Here is a 26,365-nt window from a genome sequence, read left to right as displayed (position 1 = left end):
CATTGTACACCGGAACTGGTCAGGCCGCCTTTTTCAGATTTAAGTCATGAGCTTGAGCCCAGGCGCGATCAATGGAACTGCCCGTAGCGCCGCTATCGACTAAGGCGCTCACGGAATGGGTTTCGCACGTATCTAGCGTTTCCAGCTGCACTTTTATTGAGACGTTTCGCCCCTTCCTCCCTCGTATATACATGGGTGGCTTCTGTAAGTCCTCCATCCACTGCCATCTGTCCCTGGCTTGGGCGGCTGTCTCCGTCTGTTCCTTCAGTTGGTGGCACAAATCATCGGTGACCTCCCCTCGCCGTCGCGGGTGTACCCACCCGTTGAGGACAGCCTGGGCCGCCGCGTCTCCTTGGGCGATACGCAGTGCTCGTCGGGTCCAGAGGATACCATGGGGCTCGTAGTACATCTCTGCAATCACCTTCTTGCCTGCCGGGGGTAGCGACAAGCGGGATGTCAGGAGGGGGCAGCTTCTTGGGGGCCGTAACCGGTATGTCGGACCGTAGGTGGGCTTCTTCGTCTTCTACTTCCTCCAGCGTGACCGAGGGGGTCTTCCCTCGAAGTGGCATTTGGTCACCGGGACGAGAAAGGTCCCGAGGCGGCACTTGGGCGCCTTTGGTAGTCGAGGTGGTGGAGGAGGGCTCTCTGCCCTGTGTTCGGCCCTGGCCAAGGGCGCTTGCGTGCGGCGTTGTAACCTCCACCGCTAGTCCGTACTCATCCTCATTCCTAACCGGGGCGGTACTCGCGGAAACTCCTGGCAGACGCACACGTATTGGCTCCCTCGAGGGGTCTTCACCGTTTGCCGACAAGACGGTTACTAGGTGAAGGGGGTCCCCCGAGTTCCCGGCCTCAGCTGCTTTTCTGGCACTGACAGCAAGTCCGTTTGTTGTCCCAACTGTCGGAGTGGTCGGCCGTTTCTCCCTGCCCGGGCGACCTGGGCCACATCTGGCTTTGGCCTTAACCTGACCTGCGGCAGCGGCCTCTTTGCGGTCAGGCAGGGGTTCCAGAGGTGGGACAGCCCCTCGGGGTTCTATGCTAGTCGCAGGCCGCGATAAGCGGTGGGAATCCCCTTCTACGCCGTCGATGGTTGGCGATTCATTTTCCTTAGTTTCTTTGATTGGTAACACGGCGAATAGATTGGTATATTGATCAAACGGAGTACCTACATACGTAGTATAAGTCCGGGTAGTAATACAAGGGTGCGCACCAGCAGAAACTAAGTCCTTAGCCGACGTCGTCGAATCGCTTATTTCGACGCCGGCTCGTCTTTTGACGACTTCTCCTCCTTTACCTCCTCAATCTTCGTGTCCTTCCCATTCTCCTCTTTCTCGGCTTCCGCGAGTAGCTGACGTAGGCGTTGGGCGTTGGGCTTTTTACGAGGTGGGAGTTTGACGGGAAGCCACTTGGACTTATCCGTCAGGCATTTATGGTCCCGGCTCCACCCGGTATTGCCGCACTTGAAGCATCGTTTGTCGCTTCGCAGCTTGTCGATCTCCATCGGCTGGCCGGCACCTCCGTAAGTGGTTCCCGTGGCGTCCTTCTTATCGCCACTAGAACCCTGGCCTCCGCCCTTCTGTGATGATTGATTGCCTCGACCCGAACCACCCTGGTTCGAGGAGGGCTTACTGCCCAATCCTTGGGCAACTCTGTATCGATAGTTTGCGTCGATGCGCAATACTCGTGCCTTCCATTCGGCATAGGTTGTGGGGTGCTCATTGTCCCCATGCATAACCGTATTGCGCACTGTTGGTCGTATCGCTGCTTCGACGGCTTCGAACATCTGCTTCTCATCTCCGAACTCCTCGCACTTGTGGGCTAGTCGCTCGAACTTCGCGAAGAATTCGACTGCGGACTTGAAGTCCGACTGTCAGATCTTCTTCCACTCCGTCTTCCATATCGTTAATTCGGCTACTTCTCGGAATTGGACCGTAAGGTCATGGGAGAATTCTGCCCAGGTGGGGAACCTCCAATGTCCTCGTGGGTCCCGGTAGCGATAGTACTGATCGACCCACCACTGCTGCGCTTCTCCTCAGAGGTACCCTTGTGCGAACGTGATGCGGTAGGGGTTCTGCCCCTCGTCGTTCATCGTGTAATACATTGGAAATACCTGGAAGTAGACCTCGCAGTGATGGAGGAAGCGAGTGATGTCCGATGACACCCCAGTGAAGTATTCAGGCTGCGTGATTAATTTCGGTTTCACGTCATTCCACGGGTTATTGGCGGCTCCCGCAGCCAAGACCCACAGGTCGATGGGATCGGGTGGCGAAGGTGGGACCGGCAGTATCGGTGGTTTTGGCGGGTGCGAAAGAGATCGCAGCTGTCGATTGTCCCCTGGAGGGGGGTACCCTCCAAAGTTCTGCGGTGGGGGGCGTGGCGGCGGCCCCGAGGGTGGTTGCGGTGGTACCATGGACCCCTTCCCTTTGTCAGGGTGCGAGGGCCCCGCCCCAGGGTCATCCATGTCGTCGTCATCACCTCCCGCGCCCGCGAAGAAGTCGTCGGGGAAGAAGCCCCCCATGTCTGCCGGAGGGGGCATCGGTTGAGGCCTTCGATACGGCGCACAGTCGGGTTGGGGTACCTCCGGGTTCATGAGGTTCCAGACCATGGCCGCCCGGTGCCAGGTTTCTACCTCCAAGATATTTTTCATGAGATAGATGTTGCCCGCCCGCTTGGCGTGACGGTAGTCTTCTCCTGCTTCTGAGAATAGCCACTGCGGGTCTTTCTCCATGTCTTCCATTATTATTTCATAGAGGCCGTGCCAAGGTAAGAGGTCGAAGATGGCAGGCCTGGGAGTCGGTCCGTTAACGAGGACCTGTCTTACCGCCGCCATCACGGTCGGTTCGAGGGCCTGGTTTGGGGGTCGACTTGGCATCCTCGGCCGCCTTCCTCTCTCTGGCGAGACGGTCGAGCTCTTTGTTTCTTCTCCACCTCCCGATATCGGAGTCTTCGTTACTGATCTCCTCCTGGTAGGCGTTCCAGGCTCTCCTTCTTGCCTCCAGGTCGGTTCCTGCTCGTCTAGCGGCTCCGGAATATCGGACGGCAGCGGCGCGGATTCGGTTTTCAACCTCGGCGTCGGTGGCGTTGGGCTCGAGGGGGAGATCCCACCAGCCTCCAGGTCCTTGGAGGGCGTCTTCCTCAGCCCTACGGATCCGTGCATCATGCGCTCGGCCTCTGTCCATTCTGGCCTCGACCTCTGGGGTCTCCCGGGTAGCTCAAGGGAGTCCGAGGGACTCGACGTACATGTGATAGAGGAGCGGCCACGGACGCTGAGTGAGAGGGACTGGGTCGGCGAAGGCTCTCGACGCAACTGTCGGCTCCCAGTTGGAGACTCCGGCGAGGCGCTCGGAAGCGGTAACTGTTCCAAGTTCCTCGGCGTCGTAGTCGCCGTACTCGCTCCAAAGCTCCTGATCCTGCGGCTCGTGCACGGGGATGGCGGCAGGGAGCGCTGGGGTCGCGGACCTCGTAGGAGCCTGGTCGGGCTCTGACTCGGGCTGCGGCTCGGGCGAGTCTCTGGCCACAGTAGCCTTTTCCCCGTCGTCTGCGTAGACCCAACTGGTGTGGGGGTACCAGGCGACTGGCTCTCCCCTATCGGCTGGCCAGGACTCTGGAACAAGGTGTGGGTCAGTTGGACGGGTGGTAGCCGTGGAGGCTCCGAGGCCAAGCTCTCCGGAATCTTCTTCGAAGTCGTCTCGTCGTCCTCTGGATGCTGCGAGCCTCGCTCTATCCCTGAGGTCGTCCGCGATAAGTCTTGCATCGCAAACGTCCTCCCACTGAGCATCTCTTCTCTCTCTAGTGCTCCCCCACTTGGAGTCTGACCACCTGTTCTGAGACCTTCCACTCCAGTTGTCTCCGGTATAGGTCGCATCCTCCTCCTCGTTCGGATAGAGGTCGCCGAGGAGGTCTTCGAGTCGGATTCTTTCGAGCTCGGTGAGCTCATCCCCTTCGAACTCGGTATCAGGGCTTTCTTCGCGTGGCTCCAGAGGCCTGGTGCCTTGTCTTCGGGCTCCGTCGGTGCTTGACTCGCCTTCGACTGGAGAGACGTCGAAGAGACCTGGTAGGGGCAAGTCTCCTCCGCTGAGGAGTACCCTGTTAGGATCGTGCCAATAGGATTGCGGCAGTAAGTGCACGTAGCGGAATGCCGCGGGATGCGTCGGGCGTAGGCGAAGCTATTAGCAACGTCACCCCTGAGCCGAAGCCCTAAGATAGATACGGACGGAAGTCCGCGGAGTGGCAGGAGACGAGGTAAGAGATAAGTCCAACGGATCGGAGTTCTGCAGACTGGAGAACGAGAGTTAGACTTAGAGTCAGAGAGAGAGAGATTGGGCTGAACCAAGTTGATATTCGAACTGAGTATCTACAGTGTAATTCTAAGGCTTATATACTAGTTAGGAGTCCGATCTAGTTCCTACTCGGAGTGGTCTACATTCTAGGGTTGTCGGAGGATGTATTCTATCGGTCGGTAGCCGATGGGGTCCGATGACATGTTCGCTACCGATGTCGGGCTATTGATAAATTGTAATGGAGAAGTGAAATATAAAAAGGAATATGAAATGGAATATGAAATAGAAACTGGGAATCGGAATCCGTAGGATTCCGGGCTGTGGTTTGTTGGATTGAGTGGAAGTCGGGGTTTCCGTCGGCATGCTCGTTACAGTATCCCCCCCTTAGCGTTCTTGCCCTCAAGGACGCAGATCCCGATGGCCGGGTGTGACCGCGTGGAATTTTTTCAGGTTGGTCACGTGGCTTTTCACCTCTTAGCTTTCTACCACCACCATCTCCTCTATTTTCTGAATTTCGTCCTCGTCGTTCGTCATGTCGTCAACCATCGAGTACCGTGTTTCCGTGACGCCCGAACCGTACGAGCCTGCCCCGACGCCCGAAGATATTCGGCCTGAAGACCTGGAAGCCTTTTATGACGAGCGGGACGCCGCGGAGAAGGCTAGGGAGGATGCCGCGGAGGCTCATGAGGCCTGGAAAGCGCAGAAACAAAAGGAGGAAAAGAGGCGGGCTCTGGAGTTGGAACGGCGAGAGAAAAAATTGGGGCAGGAGAGGAAGGTTGCGGAGGCCAAAGCAAGGAAGGAGAGGGAGGAGCGGGAGGCCGCGGAGAAGAAACGGCAAGAGGAGGCAGAGGCTAAGGCAAGGCAGAGGCGGCCGCCGCGGAGCAGCGGAGGTTGGAAGAGGAGGCCAGGGCCTTGGAGGAAGCTAGCAAGGCCGCGGAGGCGGAGAAGGAGAAGGAAGATGGGAATGAGGGGAGCAAGGTGGGTAGCGGGTCCGACGGAGATGACGAGCGGGAGAAGGCCCCGAAGGAGAAGGCGTTGAGAAAATTGGTAAAGCAGAGGAAGGATAGGAAGGGTAAGGGCAAGGCGACCGATTCGGAGGCCGCGGATGTTTCGAGGAAGCGTAAGATCAAGTCTAGTGCGGTAGTGGTCAGTGGGGAAGAGGAAGTCGCGGGGCCGTCGGGAAGGCCTTTGAAGAAATTGAAGACGGAGCCTGAGATGCAGGCGGACGACGAAGAATATAAGGGTAACGGTAAGTGACTTCCATAGGGTCCCGTCGCTTATGCTGATTTGCTCTGTATAGAGCGTTGTGGACGTTGTAAGACAGACAACGTAAGATGTTTCATTCGCCGCGGGCGCACTTGCGAACGGTGCAAATTAAAGAAGAACAAGTGTGTATTTCCACAAGGTGAAAGTTCGGGATCCGCGGGGTCCAGTGAGGTCATCGACCTCCTACAAAAACTTTGCGACAAGATGGACGATTTCCAGGAAGGCTTGGAAAGGGTAGAGGGGAAGGTCGACTTCCTCGGAAGCCGGGTTGATGACCTTGTGGACGACTTCCATGAGGGTGACGCACCGGAATGGCCAGTCGGATTTCGTCGAGGAGGAGTTTAGGGAGGAATGGGCAGCATCTAAGGTCGAGCTCGGAAACCTCAAGAACGTGAACTCGGAGGCCCTACGGATCGCGATGCGTATGCGACTTGACAAGGACGTTGCCCAGTTGTGGAATGCCCACTGTGACGGGTACCGAAACTCTCGATGCCGCGGATCCCTTCGAGGTCGCCAACATGCAAGTTTGGTACGGCTGCCTTGGGAAAGACGGTCTTTCGATTGGCCATCAAACGTCGCGACCATTTCTTGGACGCAAGGGACAAGTTCTATTCGCTCGGAGGCCGTCGGATTGAGTGGGCGTTGTGGAAGAGGTATTTGGAGGATGCGGATGAGTTTTTGGTAGAGGATTCCGAAGGAGAATTGGATCCTGAGGAGAAGAAGAGGGATGAGATGTGCCCGGGCGCGGGTGCCATCGGCGTTCCGGCACTGGATGAGCTGGAGCTTATTGTTATGAGTGATGAGGAGAGGAAGGAAGTGGAAGGGAAGATAGGGTGGACGAGGATGTGGTGATGGGAGAGTTGGTGCACGCGGAATCCTAGGCGCTGTTCTTGGACTTGTATATATTTTTTGGATGTTGTCTTGTACACGGATTTTGAAAGCGCGGGCCCCGATGGGCATAAATATATATATATATCTTGGCTTGTAGGCTTGAGTGAGTAAGAGGGAGAAGGAAAGCAAGAAATAGGCGTCCGATGGGTTCCGTTCCCAATTAGGAAGGTAATTTGCAATAGTTTTCCAGGATTTGATTTGAAATTCGAGGAGCGGAGGACCGTAGGGAGCCGATAAGTTATGGGTAGGTCAAGAATGCAATGGGCGAGGGTTTGAGAGAGACTTTGCGGATGGTGACTTTGGATAGCGGTCCTGGCTTGTCTGGGTAACGTTGGTGGAAGTCTTTGATATATTCGTCCGCGGAGAATTCTGTAGCGGGGATCCAGGCAAACTCTTCATCGGTACCTTCATAACCCAACCATTGGACTCGGTATAGGAGTGGACAGCGGAACCGACGGTCGAGTTTAGAGTCGAGGATTTGAGATATCTCGTACTGTTCTTCACCGTCGACTTCAACTGGAGGTGGTGGAGGTTGGGTACGGTTAGGGATAGTATTGGTCTCCACGGGTTCAAGTTGGGAGACATGGAACACAGGGTGAATGGAGCGGAGGTCCGACGGGAGTTTGAGAGTGAAGGAATGGGATCCTGGCTGAGCAATGATATCGAATGGTCCTAGGAATTTTTCGGCAAATTTCGCAGTAGGGCGAGTAGTTCTGATATGTTTGGAACTGAGGTAGACTTTGTCACCTACTTTGAATTCAGGAGCTGGGGACCGTCGCTTGTCCGCTTGGAATTTGTAACGGGACTGAGCATAAGTGATTTCATCTCGAAGGAATTGGTGGAGCTCATCGAGGTCAACGATGAAGTCACGGGCCCGAGCGGAGGCGATGTCGCGTTCAGGATGTACGGTGATATTGGGATGATAGCCTTTGTTAGCAAAGAATGGGGAGATCCCGGTGGAAGCGTTGGGAGCGTTGTTGTAAGCAAACTCGGCAATGGGTAGTAAGGTATCCCAATTGTCTTGTTGATAGGAGCAGTAGATGCGGATGTACTGTTCCAGAGTTTGGTTAGCGCGTTCAGTTTGTCCGTCGGCCTCCGGGTGATATCCGGAAGTGAAGTGAAGCTCCATATCCAAGGCTTTGGCAAGAGCACGAGTGAACTGGGAGACAAATTCGGAGCCGCGGTCAGAGGTTATATGATTGGGGACGCCATGTTTAGCGAACACATGGTTAACGAATAACCGAGCGAGCTCTTCGGAGTTGATGGTGTCGTGGGTAGGAATGAAAATTGCTTGCTTACTTGCGCGGTCGACCACTACAAGGATAGCAGTGAATCCGTTGGAATCCGGTAATTGTTCGATGAAGTCCATGGAGATGGAATCCCACGGGCGTTCTGGGACCGGCAATGGTTTGAGTAAGCCAAAAGGGCGGTGTCTAGGTGTTTTGTTACGTCCACAGGTAGTGCAAGATTTAACGTAGTGGCGAACGTATTCACGCATCTGTGGCCAGGTGTAATTCCGTCGGACAAGTTCGAGAGTCCGATTTTGACCAAAATGACCTGCCAAGATGTGGTCGTGATTGTTTTGGAGAACGCGAAGACGGAGATCATCGGAGTCCGGGACATAAATGCGACTGTCAAGACGTAGTAGTCCTGATTCATCCACGGACCACCGAGAGGAGTTGGAAGGGGAAGATGCGAGTTGGAAGCCTTCGGTGGAAGCGGAATCCAACGGCTGTGCATTCTTGATATCAGAGTGGAGCTTGTCGATGTCCATGATAGCACTAGCGCGTAAGACAGGACCCTCAAGGAATGTAGCGCGGAGTGAAGCGGAGAGTTGTTCTTGAGTGAAAACGGGTCGGAAATTGTGAGGGATTGACTTGAGCATATTGACTATCCCCCTCTTTAGGGTAGACGTCCCATCGTCTAGTGAGGGCATCCGGTTTCCCACCGAGTTTACCCGGTCGGAACCGAATAACAAGGTTGAATTGAGAGAGGAATTCGGACCAGCGCACTTGTCGTCGAGTAAGTACCTTGGTAGTAGAGAAATACTCAAGGTTCTTGTGATCTGTAACGACGTCAACGGCTTCCGCGGAGCCTTCAAGGTAGTGGCGCCAGTATTTGAAAGCTTCGAAGATGGCTAGAAGCTCTTTATCGTGCGTATCGTAGTTGAGTTCGGCACCGTGGAGACTCCGGGACAAGAAGGAGATGGGATGGATCTCACCATCCTCTAGGTAAATGGATAGGATGGCAGCAATAGCGTAGTCGGATGCGTCGGTTTCCACAACCAGTTGACGGTCGGGAAGCCAGTGGGTAAGGATAGGAGCATGAGTAAAAGCTTGCTTCAACTCATTGAAAGCGGATAGGCATTCGTCGTCGAATTTCCACGGAGTTCCTTTGCGAGTGAGTCGTGTTAAGGGCAGGACGATCTCACTGTACTCGTGAATAAAACGGCGGTAGAAATTAGCGAAGCCGAGGAAGGATTGGATATCCTTGACTTTCGTGGGACCGGCCAGTCGGTAATAGCTTTGACCTTGTCTTCGGACATGCGTAAGCCTTCGGGTGAGAGAATGTAACCAAGATATTCGACGGAGTCCCGATGGAATTCACATTTGGAACCCTTGCAGTAGAGGCTGTTAGCCCTGAGTCTGCGAAGGACTTCGCGTACGTGTTTTCGGTGATCCTCGGGATTGTCGGAGTAGATAAGGATGTCATCAAGGTATACGACGACAGATACATCGAGCATATCGGAAAAGATGTCGTTGACGAAGCGCTGGAAAGCCGCGGGAGCGTTAGTGAGTCCAAATGGCATGACACGCCATTCAAAGGAGCCGTAGCGGGTCCGAAACGCGGTTTTCCATTCATCACCCTCGGCTATGCGGACGAGATGATAGGCATGACGAAGGTCTAGCTTGGTGTAGAGGCGAGCGGAACGCGCGGAATCGAGGAGGTCGGAAATGAGGGGCAAAGGGTAACGGTCTTTTTTAGAGATTTTATTAAGGCCACGATAATCTACACAGAGTCTAAGTTCACCGGTTTTCTTCTTGACAAACAGTACCTGGAGCTCCGTGCGGAGAGCGGGAAGGAGTGATGAAACCATTACGGACGTTATCGTCAATAAACTCGCGTAAGGCTTTTAGTTCGGATTCAGAAAGGGAATAGATGGGTCCGAGCGGAGGAGTGGAGCCTTCCTCAATATTGATCTTGAGGTCGTAAGGGCGATGCTCAGGGAGCTTTTCAGAAAGGGAATCACTGAATACATCAGCAAATTCATGGTACTCCGGCGGGACATCGGATAAGTCAGCGGGGGCCGCGGAGGTAGCTTTGCCACTAACATTAGGCATAGAAGGCTGCAATGTGAACTGCTGAGCTCCTTCTTCTGCACAGGCTCGGACAAAAGCGGCAGCCGAAATAATAGATATCTTGGGGGCGGCCGAAGCACTAAAGGAAGGAATGGTAGGGTAGGAATAGATAGGTTCATAAGGCGGCGGAGCCCAGTCGGGATCTCGATTTTGGGGTGGAAGATGATGATTGGGATGGTTGGATTGGACTGGAAGAGTCCGAGCGGACTGGCACATGTGTGTCGGCAGCCGCGGAAGCGCTTGATGAAGAAACAACCGATAATGGTGAACGGAAAGTGATACTGTGCTTTACCCAGTCAATCGACGGATTGTAGCGGGAGAGCCAGTTGTATCCCAGAACGACGTTACAGGATGAATCTAGACGAGTGACGTAGAAGTCAATGGGAAGGATGTCTCCGGAAGGGAAACGGATTGGAAGGGAAATGGATTGGGAGATGTGAGATCCGACGGAGCCGTCGAGAAGCCGAAGTTGGACAGGTGGGATAGATTTGGTAAGGAGATTGTGATCCTTAACATACTTCGAATCAACAAAGCAGTGGCTAGAGCCAGAATCAACGAGTGCAAGAAAACGAAGGATAGTAGAAATGGGTGAACCGTCGGACTCCGATCCGGAGCCGACTTCAGACGAGAGAGAGACAGTTAGGGAATGATTGGAAAGAGCGGCAGCGTTGAGGGTTACGATCTCCAGTGCACTGTGACAGTCAACGCAACCCTGTCCTAGTGCGGAGGATACAGGGTTGCTCTCTAGTTTTCCGATTCCGACGGAACCGTTTCAATAGAGGCAGTGGACTCGGGAGTAGGGGCAGGAGTAGCTGCAGCTGCACGACCCCGAGCGGAGGCCGCGGCTTTGCGCTTGTTGCAATCTTCGGTCTTGTGCTTACCTCCGCAGAACATGCAGAGGTTATTCTTCCGACGGCGGTCCTTTTCTTCTGAGTAAGACGGCCATCTTTGCCTAGCTTGTCAGCGTAGGGCTTAGGGTTGGAAGAGGAAGAGTTGTTGGGGGAAGACGAAGATGATCCCGTGGAGCCCGAATGAGAGGACTTTTGGCTCGCGGAGTTGGAGTTGGGAGATGAAGAGTTAGAACCCTTCGCCTTGTTGCTGTTGCTGGAAGAGGAAGATGGGTTACTGCGATTTTCTCGGGAGATTTCGGCTTTCCGAGTCCAGTAGCGAGCGTCGAGCTCTTGAGCGAGATTCCGCATATCACGGAGATTATCGGGTTTCCCGTGGTGGGCCATATCATCCTTGATGCGAGGAGCAAAGGCCACGGTAGAAGGCGTGACGAAGGGAGTTGTCACCGTAGCCAATAATGGCAGCATACTGATTGAATTTGACAATATACTTCATGATGCGGTCTCCGTCGCGCATCCGAAGATTTTCAAGCTCATCTTCGGCATCGCCGACAGCGTCGAAGGGGCCGAAGTTGGTGCGGAGTTCTGAAAGGAAAGCGGTATAGGAATATGCCCAAGCAGGGGGGTTGCGGTGATTAGGGTGGAGGATATCCGGTTCGAACCAGTCAAGGGCGACACCGGAAAGGAAGGAGATAGCGTAGTTGACTTTTGCCGTATCCGATCGGAAGGCGTCGGGACGGTCGTTGAAGTTCAACTGGAGAGAGACGATGAACGCCTTAAGTTTTCGGGAGTCTGAACCGTCAAAGGTATCTGGTTCCTTGACCTTGGTGCGTACCGCACGTTGTCGATTGCCATTGACAGCATCGGAGACGCCGCGGAGGACATTCATGAGTTGAATGAGGATCTGGGCGTCGTTATTGGGAGGATTAGGATTGTTACCAGGATTGTTGTTAGGTCCTCCTCCAGGACCGCCGGGACCACCAGGACCACCAGGGCCTCCGGGGCCACCAGGATTGGGTGGGCCACCGCCAGGATTTCCCTGATGGGTTTCCGCGGCCATTCATTGGCGTGTGAGGGGGGAATTCCCCGTCTTCCGAACCTTGGTCGTCGTCGTCATCGCGACCTGGGATGTCATCGAACAGAGAGGTAGTTGGGTTCCGCGGGGGGTCGCTTCGATACTCGCCCCAGCCATTGGATTCTGATCGCTGGGCTAGGAAGGGGTTAGGCGATCGGTTAGCATCGGATTGGCGAGCAGTGAAGCCACTGTGAAGGTAGGTTTCCCTACGGGATTGTTGGCGAGGGGCGGAATCCGATCCGAAGAGAAGGGGACCCTCTTTTGAAGCAGAGGCAGGGATATCGTCCATGGTGTAGGTTCGGTTGTTGACCGTGGAGTTGCGGCTGGTTTCTGGAGGAACAGTGAAAGTAGAAGACATGGTTAGGAAGAAATTTCGACTCAAGGGTTTGAGTTCGAATATACTGTTAGGATCGTGCCAATAGGATTGCGGCAGTAAGTGCACGTAGCGGAATGCCGCGGAATGCGTCGGGCGTAGGCGAAGCTATTAGCAACGTCACCCCTGAGCCGAAGCCCTAAGATAGATACGGACGGAAGTCCGCGGAGTGGCGGAGACGAGGTAAGAGATAAGTCCAACGGATCGGAGTTCCATGGACTGGAGAACGAGAGTTAGACTTAGAGTCAGAGAGAGAGAGATTGGGCTGAACCAAGTTGATATTCGAACTGAGTATCTACAGTGTAATTCTAAGGCTTATATACTAGTTAGGAGTCCGATCTAGTTCCTACTCGGAGTGGTCTACATTCTAGGGTTGTCGGAGGATGTATTCTATCGGTCGGTAGCCGATGGGGTCCGATGACATGTTCGCTACCGATGTCGGGCTATTGATAAATTGTAATGGAGAAGTGAAATATAAAAAGGAATATGAAATAGAATATGAAATAGAAACTGGGAATCGGAATCCGTAGGATTCCGGGCTGTGGTTTGTTGGATTGAGTGGAAGTCGGGTTTCCGTCGGCATGCTCGTTACATACCCTCCCGGTATCGGTGATGTCGACGGAAGCGTCAGACTCGGTGGCGCTTCTGTAGGAGTCGGTGCTCAACTCGGAGGATCCCGAGTTGGATCGCGACGATGTGTAGAGGGACTCTCCAGGTCCTCTGGGTGTGATGGGTCGGCCATCGTGAAGAGTTTGTTGTGAGGCGGCGGGAATGAAGATTATCGGCGGCGGGTAGGCCGGCGTTGCTGGCACGTAGTGGAACGGCAGCTGTGCTCGTACTCGCCTTTGTTGTCGGCAACACCGCTGAAGGTAGTACAAGCAGATGAACAAGAAAAAGACGGTAGAAAGCGCGGAGATTACGGGAATGGCGTCGGACAAGGGCATCCGTGTGCGGGCTTATTTTTGAGATAATCCGGCGGCCACGGTGGACCATAAGATGACCAAGGCGAGGATGGTTAGGGTGGCGAGGGTTGCGATAATTAGGTTGAGGTCGGCTTCGTAGTTGGAGCTGGTCATCAACGGTGTATCGTTGTCGAATGAAGGGTCAGTCAAGGCTAACAGTATGACTGCTAACAATGATGCTGACTTTAAGGCTAGAGGAAAGGGTTTTGTGGTGCCCTTTAGACAAGAGGGAAGTATCCACCGTACAGCGCTACTAGCAGTCCAGCTAGGAGTGGTGCGGCGATACAGACTCGAATGAGGGCGAGGGTAAGTAGAACAGTTATTAAAACTGCGAAGATCGGATCGTTGATGATGTGGGGAATAATCCAGGCGATGACGGCAGCTTGAAGCAGTAAGTCAAAGGGTGTAACCCAAAGGACTACTGCGACAAGAAAGTGTATCGGTTGAATTTTGGTAAGGTGCCTTTCCGTTGGTCCACCCGCAATACGCTAACAACCACGAGGTTGTCCTTTCGAACGTGCGGCGGTGACCTCTCTGGTCCAGCGATATGGAATCGATTCGTAAAAGAGTTGGGCAGCACTCTTTCTCGGAAGTGACGCTGAGCAACGTAGAGCGAGCTTCGGCTAAATGTTAGCCACTAACTCTTATCGACTTAGATCAACTCAAGATCGCCACTCGCACTTCGGTGGTCGATACAAGAGGGGTCAAAGTAGATGGGTGAGAGCCAGTCGCGAACTTAGATAGTCACGAAGAACGGAGTTCGATGTTAGGTAGAATAAACCTTAGCCAAAGCTGGGTTTTAGGCCAGCTGAGGCTCTACTTAAATACACGTTGAGTAGACTAAAAATAGTACTGTGAGAATGTCTGATCAGAACCGCAGCATGGAGTAAGCGTGAATGCGTAAGAAAAAGGAAAAGAAATGAATAACCGTAACAACATGCTTGTCAGTGAGGTAGAATATCTCTACTATGTAACCATTACTAAACCAAGTATCATGGTAAATAGGATGGCCAAGGAATAATTGGTTGCGGGGTTTGTCAACATCAGGAGTGGTGTCAGAGGCTCGGTTGGTTTTGTTGCCTTGTTGCAAGAGCACATACAGGTATTTGCAGAAGCTCCATCTCTCATGAACAGAGATGACGGAGATCTGCAAGGAGAGTTTTTTGAATGTGGGTAGTGGAAAAATAGTGTCCTGTTTATTAGATAAGGCAGGGGCATGAAGTTTGTCATCCCCTTCCATAGGATGCAGATAAATAGCATCAGACAATTTGTCCAATTCCATGTGGCTGAACTTGTAGGCCATAATGTCCTTCATTTGGATGTAAGTACCTTCATGATTTTATCTTTAGGCTTTCTTACCTCTATCGCAATGTATAGAATGCTATGGATGGTTTCTTCCTGTGGAGTGCAGCCTTGTCTCTTTGCTCTATCAGTGATAATCTCAGGAGGTATGGGTGTGCAGACAGTGGATGACACAGCCAACTCTGTTAATGATGGAGCAGGGGAGATAGTATAGTGATTATCCAGGAGTGGATGGTAGGGCTGGAGGTCAAGAATTCCTTGGGTGTTGTTCATAGTTGGGGAGTTTGGGAGCAGAAACGAGCAGTTGTGAAACTTTCTTGATAGTGTTGGAATTGTAGCTTCTTCTCCACTAATAAAAATTTTGGTTGGAAGCTTTGGTAGCAAGTAATGAGTGTATTGAGTGAATGTTCTTGGTCAGCAGAACTAGTCTGACCATTCCCATTCTGGGTCCTCTATTTCTTTATTCAGTCCATTATTTATGTATTGACTAGGATCTCATGCATGTTCCTCAGGCTCTTTCAAGATTTGGAACTCTGGACTGTCTCAGCTAATGTAGGAGTATAACCAAAAGGCTGCAACATTTTTCTGTAATGGTGTCACATCTAGTTCCTTCAGCTTGTAACTCCCACCTAGCATTTTGTGTTCTACTTCATAAGGGCCCAGATATCTTGGATGGGTTTTGAAATGGTTTACTGTCATTTCTAGTCTGCTGTTCTGAACAAGAACCAGCTCTCCAGGGTTATAGTCCTTCCTTAATAATTGATGTTCGAACCTGCAAATGAATTGTTCTCTATTTTGACATCTTGCTATTTTAAGCATTTCTGCAGCATGCTCTAGATCCTCCATATGTCTCAATAATTGCCATATCTGGAGCCAGGCAAGTTGGTCAGAAGTGTTCATGCCAGAATAATATCCTTCCACCATGAAGGTGCAAAAGGAAGTAATGGTTCCACTCCATGTAGAAGGAAATAAGGTGAATAACCGGTTACACTGCTGACAGTTACTTAGTTGGCAAAGACAGCAGCATCTATTAACTGGTGCCAGTTCTGGATTTGGCCATCCGACTTCCTTTTTGGACATGATTTGACTATTGCTTCATGCAAGATGAAATGTCTCTTTTCCACTACTCCTCCCACTCACTCATTATAAGGTGATACCCATACATGAGGTATGTTGAGTTTTTGGATCAGTCTTTTGAAAGCTCCTTTAACTTTGGGCCTGTTATCCATGACTACTTGTCTCATAGCTCCATAACGACAATAGATTTTCTGCCAAAAGAAATGTGCCAATGATTTAGAGTTATTTTCAATCAAGGTGCTGGCTTCTACCACCCCTGTTAGATCATCTTTTGCATAGATGATATATCAGTATTTCTTCACAGGTGGGCTCATGAACATTACGTCTATATAGACCTTTTCGAAGATGGTTACTGGTGCTGAAATGGTGGGGGGCAGAACTAGTCGTTTCATTTGTCTGGTTTGACACTCATGACAGGATGCCACATGTCGATGCACGTCCCTCCTCATTGAGGGCCAATATACTTGAATTCGAAGGATATCATAAACAGCTTGTTCTCCTTTATGGCCTAGTCAATCATGGGTTTCTTCCATTATCTGCATTCTCGTTTCTGGGTCGAGAATTACCAATAATGGTGCCTTTTTGCCATTTCTCTAGAACATGCAGCCATCAGAGGTCAGATAATAGAGTGATGCCCTTTCCAAACTTCTTTTTAAGAGCCTCGCTGGTTAGCTCTGGTACATCCTTAGTTTCATGCAGTTTTCGAATTTCTTTGAGCATTTCTTCCTGGATTTGAGTTCACTGTAATTGTCCTAGCAATACCTGTACTGGCTGGCTTTCCATTATTTGGTTGATATGGGTATCTATTTCTTTATACAGATTTGTCTGGGGTGAATAAGCTAACAGAGACATGTCATCCAGCCAGGAATTGTCATATTCTTCAGGAGAAGGTGGCTCATTCTCACCGAGTTCTCATCAAGACAAAGCATCAGGTCCTCAAAACTTGACCCCTGGAATGTGGATCAACATAAAATTGAATAATAGTATGCCTTGTATCCATTGATTCATTGCTGCATTAGGCTGCATGTCAGGTGCACATAGCATCTCTTTGATGTATTTAGCATCTACTTCAACATGAAAGTTCTCAAGACCAATAATGAATTTTCTCCAGGCTCATAATGCTCGAAATAATCTGTATAGCTCCAATTTTAGTTGTGAGTATCTAGCTTCATGTTCATTTAATGGGATAGAGCCATATCTTGCAGGTTGTCATTTTCCATCTTCATCTATCTGGGATAGTATAAATCCTATCACCTTTAAACTGGTATCCACTGATAGGTAAGTTGGTAGTCCTGACTTATAATCTATGGCTTGCAGAGCTGGGGCTGTAGTTATCTTGTGCTTGAGTGTCCCAAAGGCATCCTTTTGTGGTTTTCCCCATTCAAACTCAAAATCTTTTCGTACTAAGTCTACCAAAGATCAAGCTATCTTTGAGTAATCTTTTATCCGGATTCTGATGGTGCCACATAACCCTAGGAAGCCTCATACTTTGGTAACAGTTTTTAAGGGTGGCTATGTCAATATCTTGGATACATGGTTGTCTTCAGGATGGCAGCCTTCCACAGAGCATTTTTGACTCAATATTATCACACTGGGTCAACATATCTGAGTCTTTTTTGGGGAAAAGGTGCCTCTAGCACACTTTATTCTATGCATCACACAATGTACATCATTAGCATGTTCCCACATGAACCTTCTAATGCCTAAATTTCCATCTATAGTGCTTGGATGTCCTTTTTGGTTGAGGTATTGCATTCTGGGTCTGTGTATAGGTAGGTCATCGATGAATGTTAGCTACTTGTGGAATTTCATCCTGCAAAATGAATACCATGCAGTTTTGAAATTCAGCCAGGGAATTAGTATATCCCATGGACAAGGCTATAATCCATAGCAGTCCTAAGGGAGTGTAGAAAGCGGTGAGATCCTGTGATTCTGAGGCTACCTTTTGGACATCAAAACCCCAAAACATGTCAAACATGGTATAGCATTGACATCCATGATATGGTTCGATGAAATCGTCTGGTTCCAGGATTTGGCCAGTGTCTCAGACATCTTGTTTAATGGCTGTAAGCCATGTATCAACCTTAAAGTTTCATTTTTCTTAAAAATGTAGAACCAACAGCTATGATAGGATGACTGGCTTGCTTTGTACTCCTGCTTCCACTTTGCTTTTGAGGAAGGCTATGACCTTCTCTCTTATGCCTGGTGGGATAAGTATGTTTTTGTATTCCCAGAGCATGTGTGGTACAACCGGCATTATGTAGTCTGAAAAGCATTCTTGACTAAATGTTTCCCAATCTTTTTCTTCATAAGGCAAAGTTTGGTTGTTAAGTTTAAGAACATGTTTAAACAGTTTTTCTTCTGCCGGCCATAGGAAGTCGTTCTGGTTGACTTTGAGATCCTGTAGTCTTTCGTCTGTTAATTGTTCAGTAGGTACAAACTCAGGTGGTAACACAGGTAATTTGGTCAGGATGCTTAATGGATCTGAAGGGAGGGTTCAGCACACCCTAGCTTCTTCTGGAAACATGGTAGACACAGGCTTAACCTTTTTATCTACTCATTTGTATATGGTAAGGGCACATACTCAGGAGGCTTGTATTTCACTTCATAATGCCATGTAATCTTCTTCAGAAACTAAGATGATGTCTTCTTCTTCAAACGGATAGTCGTACAAAGAATAGATATGGTTTTCATCTTCCTGGGGTTTGGTATTCCAGTGCTCTCACCACCTGTCTTCACTCTCTTCTTCCAATAATCACCAATTGGCTTGATGATCGTGTGACTGACTGGTTTGATGCATAGGCAAAGTTATTCCCATATAAAAAGCTTGGTGTGGAGTTTTCATATTTTTCCTTAAGTTCCCAGTCTTACTTCCAGATTTTGTTACCAATGTTCTCAGGGAGAAGAAAAATTGACTGTTAAAGAGGCTATTGTCTGTAGTATATTTAAGTTCATCTTGGTACTGTAATGTCTGTTTGGAATGCATGTAATGTCTATCTGGATACTTTCCAGTGGTCATAGGTAATCAGTAGTGGTTAAACATCTGTGAAGAATGCATAATGAGTCTGTCTGAATCAAGGCCAGTAAACATAGGTAAAAGTCTGTTATAAAAAAAAGTCTGGGTAGAATGTGCATTTGATCTGTCCAGTTCAAGGTTAGTGGTCATAGATATGGTTCTCAAAAAATATTGTACATGTTTGAGCTTATATTGTGGTGTTGCGAAACTCATGGTATGTCAGGGTTGACTTCCTATTAGAAACATCATTAGTATATGGTTCACGGAGAATGATATTATCTGAACCTCACCATTACATTTCATCATCGTAGTAGTGTAGGTCATACTCATTCCTCCAAAAGGAATGGTGTTGTCCTTCATTGTTGTAGTAAAGGATGGACTCCACATACCCTTTCTCAAAGAGGCTGTGAATGTCATTGGGTAGAAATGACTGCCCTCCTCTAGCACGGCACACACAGTTGGCCAGCTCTCCTTGCCCTTCATGTTTGAACATGATAGCTGCATGGTAGAGAAATTCGTCTTCGTTAAGGGTGAGTAGTGGATTGCATGGCTTGATGATGTCCTGGAGAACTCCATTAATCATGGCAGCATGAATGCAGACTCTGTCAAAACCTTGCAAGTAGGCAGCATATCAGCTGTCAATATAGCAGAAAGCTTCATTGTGGTAATAAAAAAAATGCCTGGTGTCATCTTGACGTTCCAGGCAATCCACTGCTTCATGCTAATTTTTCATGAGGAATTGTTTCGCAATAAGTCCCAGGAATCCCACCTCATAGATTCGAGTATGATTGGTTACAATTTCCGGTTGGGTGCAATTTCCATATCCGCATCACCAATTGTCTACCTTCACTTCTAAATCTTGCATCAATTTGTAGATTTTTATGCCAATTTTTGTGATTTTGTATTCTTCAGACCCTTCAATCGACGAGTACTTTTCATGGGTGGAAGGGAGGAGGCCATTAAGTTCAGCGAGTAAAGGCGAGTTATCTCATGAGCTGAGATAATGATGGAATAGTTTGTAACAGAATAGGTGGTCATCTCGGTTAATAGGGATAGGATAGAGCAGACCATTCTCCAATGGCATAAACTCATAGGGTTGGCACCAGTAGTCATCATGACACTGCAGAATATAAGTGAGGGCGGAATTCTTTCTGTGGTCATCCAGTTCTATAGTGCAACAAGCATAATATTTGAGAGTGTATATCAAGTCAGAGAGATGATTGCAAGTTTCCTTGCTGATGTGCACAGGTTTCTCTCTGAAATAGGTAGCACGTAGGTTGGCTCATTTGATTTCATCCAGGCTCATGGGGGTATAGGCTTCTGAGCTGCTAGTGCTATAGCTGCATAGGAGACGAGTGGATGCATTGCTAGAAGCTCCTTCAATATTGCTCATGTCTGATGGGGAGGATACATAGGGGGCCTCCAGGCAGACTTGTGAATAGTGGAAGGCTTGGGAAACAGGAGGAGTCTTGGGAGAATATAAACTCTCGTCAGAAGCCAACTGCATGTCAAGCCATAAAATAGGTTGAGGCACAGAGGCTTTAACCTTGTTTACCATATTTTCATATTGGATATCTCATTCTTCTTCTTCCTCTGATTCCTCACAGATCTTGGCTTTACATTTAGCTGCCATTTCTTGTTGTTTGCGACTCCATTCTGGGATCTTGATCAGCATAGTATTACTTTCTTCATCCACAGTTGAAAGGAGTGAACAGTGTTCCAGCACAAATGTGGCTTTGAGTTGGGTAAAATAGGTGCATCTGGTGAAAAGGGGTGATTGTAATCAGCCAGAATGCAGTGATTTAATGGATGGGCACATGGCAGATTACAAGGTATAGGAGTGGATGGCCGATAAAATGAAGGGCATAGTTTTTCTTCAGTTCATTTGACATGGTCTAGGTCTGGTGTGAGAGCCATGTTGGCTTGACTAGGGGAGATCCACCTACCCATCAGCCTGGCTGATTGTGGAGACTGAGTTTCATTTCCCTTTATGGCTTCATCCTTTCCTGTCATCATAGGATACATTATAAGCTTTTGTTGTGACCAAAACATTTCCTCCTCCTCATCATCCAGACTACTGAAATCAATGAGTAGAGGAGGAGAATCAGAAAAAGGTGAGGTGTTAATGAATTCTTCATCCTCAATGTCTTCTAACATGAACAAAGATGCAGGGAAGTGAGGCATGTCATACATTGAGACCTGACTGAATTTGGCTGGAAAGGCTTTACAGAGAAAGATGGTGTCATGGATAGCCTGGAGAAATATGGGATGGTGCAGTAGCAATGTGCAACCTTTTTTGTTGGCAACACGATATAGGGTTCTGGCAGCATAATTGTACTGCATGGTCATAGGTCTTGTAAGGTCCCTAATTATTTGGCTGAGATGTCCTTTGTCGATTCGCATAGTGAGATTATAGTCCTCCAGAATCAGAAAGGCATGCTGGGCTTTGTCGTATTTTGTTTCAATGAGCTTAGCCATTATAGCCATGAACATTGGAGGTAGAAGAAAATATAATAGGCTGTTTTCTGGTTGAGCTTGGAATCCTGTAGGAGAAACAGGTTGATCAGACCCAGAGGTAATCCTGCATATGAGGGTACAGGCAATCCAACCTTGGGAATCCTCTTTCTCCGTTAGTTCTACATCCTTGATTATGCTATATGCTAGCATGGGTTGAATGCTTCTGACCATTGCGGGAGCAGAGGCCAGTGAGTTGAACTTGTAGGGATTGTTCCTCTCATGGCTTGGAATAATCGGAGCTTCAACAGAGTCTTCACTTGATTCACTGGTTGAGCTGATTGGCGTGGACATGTTGCTACCTAGTCTAGGACAAGGCATCCCAGCATGCATGGTTATCTCTTCTCCTAATCGTGCTGTGTGGAACTTAATATGTTGCTGTGAACTTAATTTTTTATGCTTATGCTCGTATTCTCCTGGGTAGAACATTATGGCTGCATATCCTACTGTAGACAAGATGGGAATGTCATCAGATCCTTGGAGTTCAGCCAACATGGTATTGAAAGCAAAGGTACATTGTAGTCTGTAGTCTGGAAACTCGTCTGTTTCGAGTTGGAGGGCATGGTTGGCAGTGAGGAGAATAGCATGGAATAAGTCTTGGTTAGTGATGTCGGGGTGAAACAGTGCGTTTTGCAGCTGCACTAGGTGGGTTTGGCAGGTCAAGTCAGTTACAGGAAAATATGCTGCTGATTTAGAGAGTGGAATAGATCAGGGTATATTGTTAGGTGGAATAATGGGAGAAGATTGTCGGCTGTCATTGTCAGTTATGTCTTGTAGGTGAAGGCAGATTTCTCAGTCTATGGTTTGTTGGAATAATGAAAATGACATAGTTGTTTGGTCTTGTTAAATTCAAAAGGGGTAGTGATCATGGTGTATTGGACTTTTCTCTCATACTACCAAGGCTTTATATATGCAATTTTGTTACCTTCTCAATCGGTACAAACTTCTGGTCATTTCTTGAAGTGAGTGGTATATTTCTGCTGATGAACAGTACCTCACTTTAACCTCATCTGTGTCAGGTTCTGTTTGCCAGATACTCCACATCAGCAGGATGTGTTTTGGGTATTCTAGTCTCTCACCTCACATCCTGTTGAACAGCATGACATGTCGATTATTGGCTGGATAAGCTTGGGACACTGTCAGGGGCATATTTTCCACTTGATTTGTGCAACTCATATGTTCCATTAGTACTTTTAACACCAAGATCTGGTGTTCTGTCTGTTGAATCCAGTATCATGCCATGCTGTTAACTTGTGTTTTCATCTTCTCTGTCATGGTGTTACGTTTCATAAGAGCACATCCATTAACTAGGGCTTCTGTGCCATGTTCAAGATGCTCTCATTGGTTCGCAAGATCTTTTGTGGGTACACCCTTTGATTGTACAGCTGTGTGAGGGGTTTGGAGTTTTTGTTCAAGTGGGTATGACTTGTTTCAAGCTTCTATCTGTGCTAGGCATGAAAGGTATGTGACTGGAGGTCCTAATTCGATAAATTTCTCTCCATTGTTGATTTTCCAGGCTCCTTCGAATACCATGTCTCTTGCACCAGCGAAATAGGCTATGGCAGTTTTTTTTAATCCAGCATCCCATTGTTCATCCACCACAAATAGCTCCATATAGTCTTTAGGCTGCTTAGGGTTCCCATATATGAGGTACGTTCCTTCTACTCGTTCATCCATTGAAACTAAGTTTCTGCATATCCACGGTTGACCCAAGAGTAGCTGGAAGATTACATTATAGTTACCCACAAAGAATACCACGTTTGTGACTATGTTAGCCTGCCTGAGGTATACATTATTAAACTGCCTGAGTAATGTCTCTTGGTTTCTATTGGCATCCAAACACTGGATTTCTTTCAAAGGCATAATGGGATATTGCTTGTTTAACTCGTGAGCCATATTCTAGCTAATAATATTAATTTCAGAGCCAGAATCCACAATGGCATTCACTATTAATTTCTTGTTGCTGACATCCAGGTCAACTTTGATTATTATTAAGGATGCTCAGATTATGGGTTCAGCCCATATTGGCTGCATGCATACCAAGTTTACTCAAGCCAGTTCATCTTTGAATGACTCCAGATAAGTGCTTTTGGCTAATTCTTAACTTTCAGCAGCTTTGAATGTCCTGTATTGTAATTTCTTAATGATTTGTTTCCGTAGTTCAGGATTACATGCCATAAGTTCTCTCATAGGGACAGTCACAGGTGCATTTAACACCGTTTTCATTAAACTGTCAGGTTCGTACCTTCTTGTTATCAAAGGTTGTTGAGCTAACTTTTGCCTAGCGGCTAATTCATCGTTTTGAGTCAATCCTGGATTCTGTCCTATCACAGCAGGTGACATCTTGTATGACATATCTATGTCTTCAGTTTCAGGCAAATTATGCATGCATGTAGGACATGCGTCCACAGGTACTATTGGGTTCAGTGGCGATAAACTTTCCTGCTGTACATTTTGCTCATGAATCCCTGGATTGTCACTTATTATGTTTTTGTTAGGGTTCATTCTAGTGCCATATGGATTTGTAGTGACAGCCTTAGTGGGTTTCACAGGCAGTCCTCGTATTTGCTGGTATACATTCTCGGGGGGTCTCTTTGGTACCGCTTGTTGATTCCTGACTTGGCTCACTGCCTCGTTCTCCTGTGCTGCTGCATACAACTGAGTACAGTTGTCCTCACTTTCTTCATCCAAGTAAGCTATATCTACATCTTCTTCAAAGTAGTCCACATACACTTCACTAATATCCTCACCTATCTCATCATCTAAGAAAGCTTTCATCATGTTGATGGAGATTAAATTGGATTGCATCATAGTTCATCATATTGCCTCCAGGAAGATTTCATTCCTGAACCTCCCAATGAGGGTTCCATCTCAATACATGAGTCTCCCCATTTCATTGTGTTGTACCTGGCCTAACCCCATTAATTCTTCAATTCTAGGGCACTGCCTTAGCATATGGTCAGATTTCCCACAACTAAAACAATACATAGCTCTGCCAAGCTCTCATATCGGGTTCACTGGAGTGGTTTCTGTCCAGGTCAGAACATACTGTACCACACTTTGTTTTAACAGTGATGCTATGATTTCTGCGACAGTCATGTCTCTCTTGATGGCCCGATAATAGATTCATGCATATTCCGAGTCACTTACTTTCATTCTTGCTAAGCAATCCACTAGTTCTTCTACTTCGTTGTCTGTGTTCTCATCTTTTTGATTGTCCACTGTCTCTATTTGCAAGGTCAGGTCCTTCTCATGTTTCTTCTTCCCTCATGCTCTTTTGTCTTGTTCTGCTGCATCAGAACTGGAGCTGCTTGAGTCCGAGTTTTCACTCTCACTTTCTGAGAGTTTCTTCTTTCTCTTGCTTTTCTGCTTCTACTTTCTCTCCTTCTTTCTATTCTTTCTTTCTCCTTAGAATCTTCACTTGATGTGGAAGTATTTTCCTCATCTGAATTGGTTTCCAAATTTGAAGAACTTGAAGAACTAGAGGACGTCTCTGTTCTCAGCATGACCTTTTCTCTTCGTTGTTTAGATTTCTTGGCTTTTAAGTTAGCATCAAAGCATTCTCATGTGAATATATTGTAAATGATTTTTACTACATCATTGTGTACAATTACCTGCCATGGATCATACTGAGGATGCATAGTGAGGTGATGGGCTTCCACTGCTTCACATAGTTTGTTGTTCAGCCCATACCAAAATTTTGTGTGTTGTTCATTCTTTGTAATTTTCTTCTTGCATAACAGCCAATTGGATACCATCAAGAAATCTACCTCATATTGTTTGAACTTTTTCAGGTTGTGTATTCTTTCTTGTCTCTATTTGTCTGTTAGTCGGTCCAAGTCACTGATTAAGTATCAAGACTTGCTTAAGTCAGCATCATAATAGGTCAGTATGTCCTCTTCCAGCTGATTCCAGTTACCATCCATGAAACTGTCTAGGGATTCAATAAATTGTGTGACCACAGAAGAGCAATAATCTATAATCCATTTGCATCTTTCCTTGCCAAGCACGTTATAGATGGCACACATCTGCTTGTACTGCCTAATAAATCTCTTGACCAAATTGTGCTTGCCTTTAAACTTGGCGGGAGCAGTTTGAGCTCCTAGTAAGGGCATCATGTCAGATGTGCGAGCTTGACTATTAGGCGCTCCCATCATTGCCATGTTTGCTGCAGGGACAGGGTTGGTGACACCTATAGGCAGTGCATTGGAACCAGATACAGATCCTGCCATACTGCTATTTGGTATATTTCCAAATAGCCCTGTACTTCATTGACTGGTATGTCTTTGGTTTCTGCCATACATATTAATGTTAGGTGGTATAGTGTTTTGAGCACTGGGTATTAGCACACATGTCTGGAAAGTTTCTTTGAAATCTTCTTCATCTGAGTCTGAGTTAATGACTGTCTTTCTGGCTTTATCTCTGGTTCACCAGTTTGAGTCTATGGGTGCTTCTTCTCGTGCTGCTTCTGAAGCTTCATGCATGCCTGATTGCATGCTCTCATGTCGTTCATTGATTGGAGTGTTTGTCATGGTAGTTATAAGTGTCTATGATATTAATGTCTGTTGGTAGTCCAAAAAGTTTATAAGTCTGTGGATATATGTGTTTGTAGAAAAAAATGTAAATAAGAGTCTGTTATGAACTTTGTGTCATACAAAATTGATGGTTGTAACTAGTGAGAATAGTTTAAACCTACTTGCAGTGGGCTCCAAATATGTCAGGGGTACTTTAGTTTAGTATAGTCCTAGTTAAGTAGTTCAGGGGTTCGAGCATGAATGCTATAGGTTTCCACTAGTTAAGTTTGGTTGGGGTAGGTCGAGTTACTTTGTGTAACCGTGGGTAGTTGTTTGATAAGCAGTCAGGGTCTTGAAGAGTGAAGTTGATGATGCATCACAAGCGTACCTAAATAAACTGTAGTTAATAAAATAGGTGTGTCATGAGTGAGCCTAGAATAGATGTGTTGATAATTCTTGCAATAGGGCTTGACGTAGTCAGCTTAAAAGTGTGTGTGTAGTGTGATGGGTAAAAAGTTGATGATCTCATTTCTTCTTTTCTACTCTATTTATACTTACTAGCTTTATTATTACCATATCAGATTCAGGCTGTGCAATCCTGTGCCTTGCCAGTGCATCTGACATTCTCTCTTTTTCTCTATTCTTCTCCCTTCTTCTATTACCTTCTCAATTCTTCTTATACTGTATGTCATCCTGACATCTGGCAGGCGACTAATTAGTGCCAGTCAAAATGGAAGGGAAATAGTTAGAATGCAGATAAAATTTTGACCCAGGCTTTTGACCACAGCACAATACGCCGGCTTTACCAAATTTGATCTGTTGTCCAGTTGTTTCCCTAAGATTTAGTCTGGTTTGAAACAAGTAGCTTATACAGAGAGCAAAGCCCATGAA

At 47.8% G+C, this 26,365-nt stretch overlaps 5 protein-coding genes across 5 annotated transcripts; all 5 read right to left on the bottom strand.

Annotated features, from left to right (window-relative positions):
- Positions 1–13,919: 13,919 nt before the first annotated feature.
- Positions 13,920–14,626, bottom strand: EV420DRAFT_1636376 (uncharacterized protein; the record flags this gene model as incomplete). The annotated part of the gene is made up of 2 exons (XM_060476576.1): positions 13,920–14,360; positions 14,411–14,626. 2 exons carry the CDS (start codon positions 14,624–14,626, stop codon positions 13,920–13,922), a joined length of 657 nt encoding a protein of 218 aa, XP_060337945.1.
- Positions 14,627–14,896: 270 nt separating this feature from the next.
- Positions 14,897–15,253, bottom strand: EV420DRAFT_1260710 (uncharacterized protein; the record flags this gene model as incomplete). The annotated part of the gene is made up of 1 exon (XM_060467016.1): positions 14,897–15,253. One exon carries the CDS (start codon positions 15,251–15,253, stop codon positions 14,897–14,899), a length of 357 nt encoding a protein of 118 aa, XP_060337944.1.
- A 5,074-nt stretch (positions 15,254–20,327) lies between these two features.
- On the bottom strand, positions 20,328–21,829 carry EV420DRAFT_1474669 (uncharacterized protein; the record flags this gene model as incomplete). Its single annotated transcript, XM_060469227.1, has 2 exons — positions 20,328–21,601; positions 21,787–21,829. The coding sequence occupies 2 exons, from the start codon at positions 21,827–21,829 to the stop codon at positions 20,328–20,330; spliced, it is 1,317 nt and encodes a 438-aa protein (XP_060337943.1).
- A 562-nt stretch (positions 21,830–22,391) lies between these two features.
- On the bottom strand, positions 22,392–23,741 carry EV420DRAFT_1474668 (uncharacterized protein; the record flags this gene model as incomplete). The annotated part of the gene is made up of 2 exons (XM_060469226.1): positions 22,392–22,785; positions 23,206–23,741. The coding sequence occupies 2 exons, from the start codon at positions 23,739–23,741 to the stop codon at positions 22,392–22,394; spliced, it is 930 nt and encodes a 309-aa protein (XP_060337942.1).
- Positions 23,742–24,523: 782 nt separating this feature from the next.
- On the bottom strand, positions 24,524–25,075 carry EV420DRAFT_1260757 (uncharacterized protein; the record flags this gene model as incomplete). The annotated part of the gene is made up of 2 exons (XM_060467021.1): positions 24,524–24,773; positions 24,822–25,075. The coding sequence occupies 2 exons, from the start codon at positions 25,073–25,075 to the stop codon at positions 24,524–24,526; spliced, it is 504 nt and encodes a 167-aa protein (XP_060337941.1).
- Between the last annotated feature and the right edge of the window lie 1,290 nt (positions 25,076–26,365).

The sequence above is a fragment of the Desarmillaria tabescens genome, assembly GCF_030435595.1.
Source record: "Desarmillaria tabescens strain CCBAS 213 chromosome Unknown EV420scaffold_3, whole genome shotgun sequence".
NCBI classification, from domain to species: Eukaryota; Fungi; Basidiomycota; class Agaricomycetes; order Agaricales; family Physalacriaceae; genus Desarmillaria; species Desarmillaria tabescens.
This window is presented reverse-complemented; position numbering and strand designations above follow the sequence as displayed.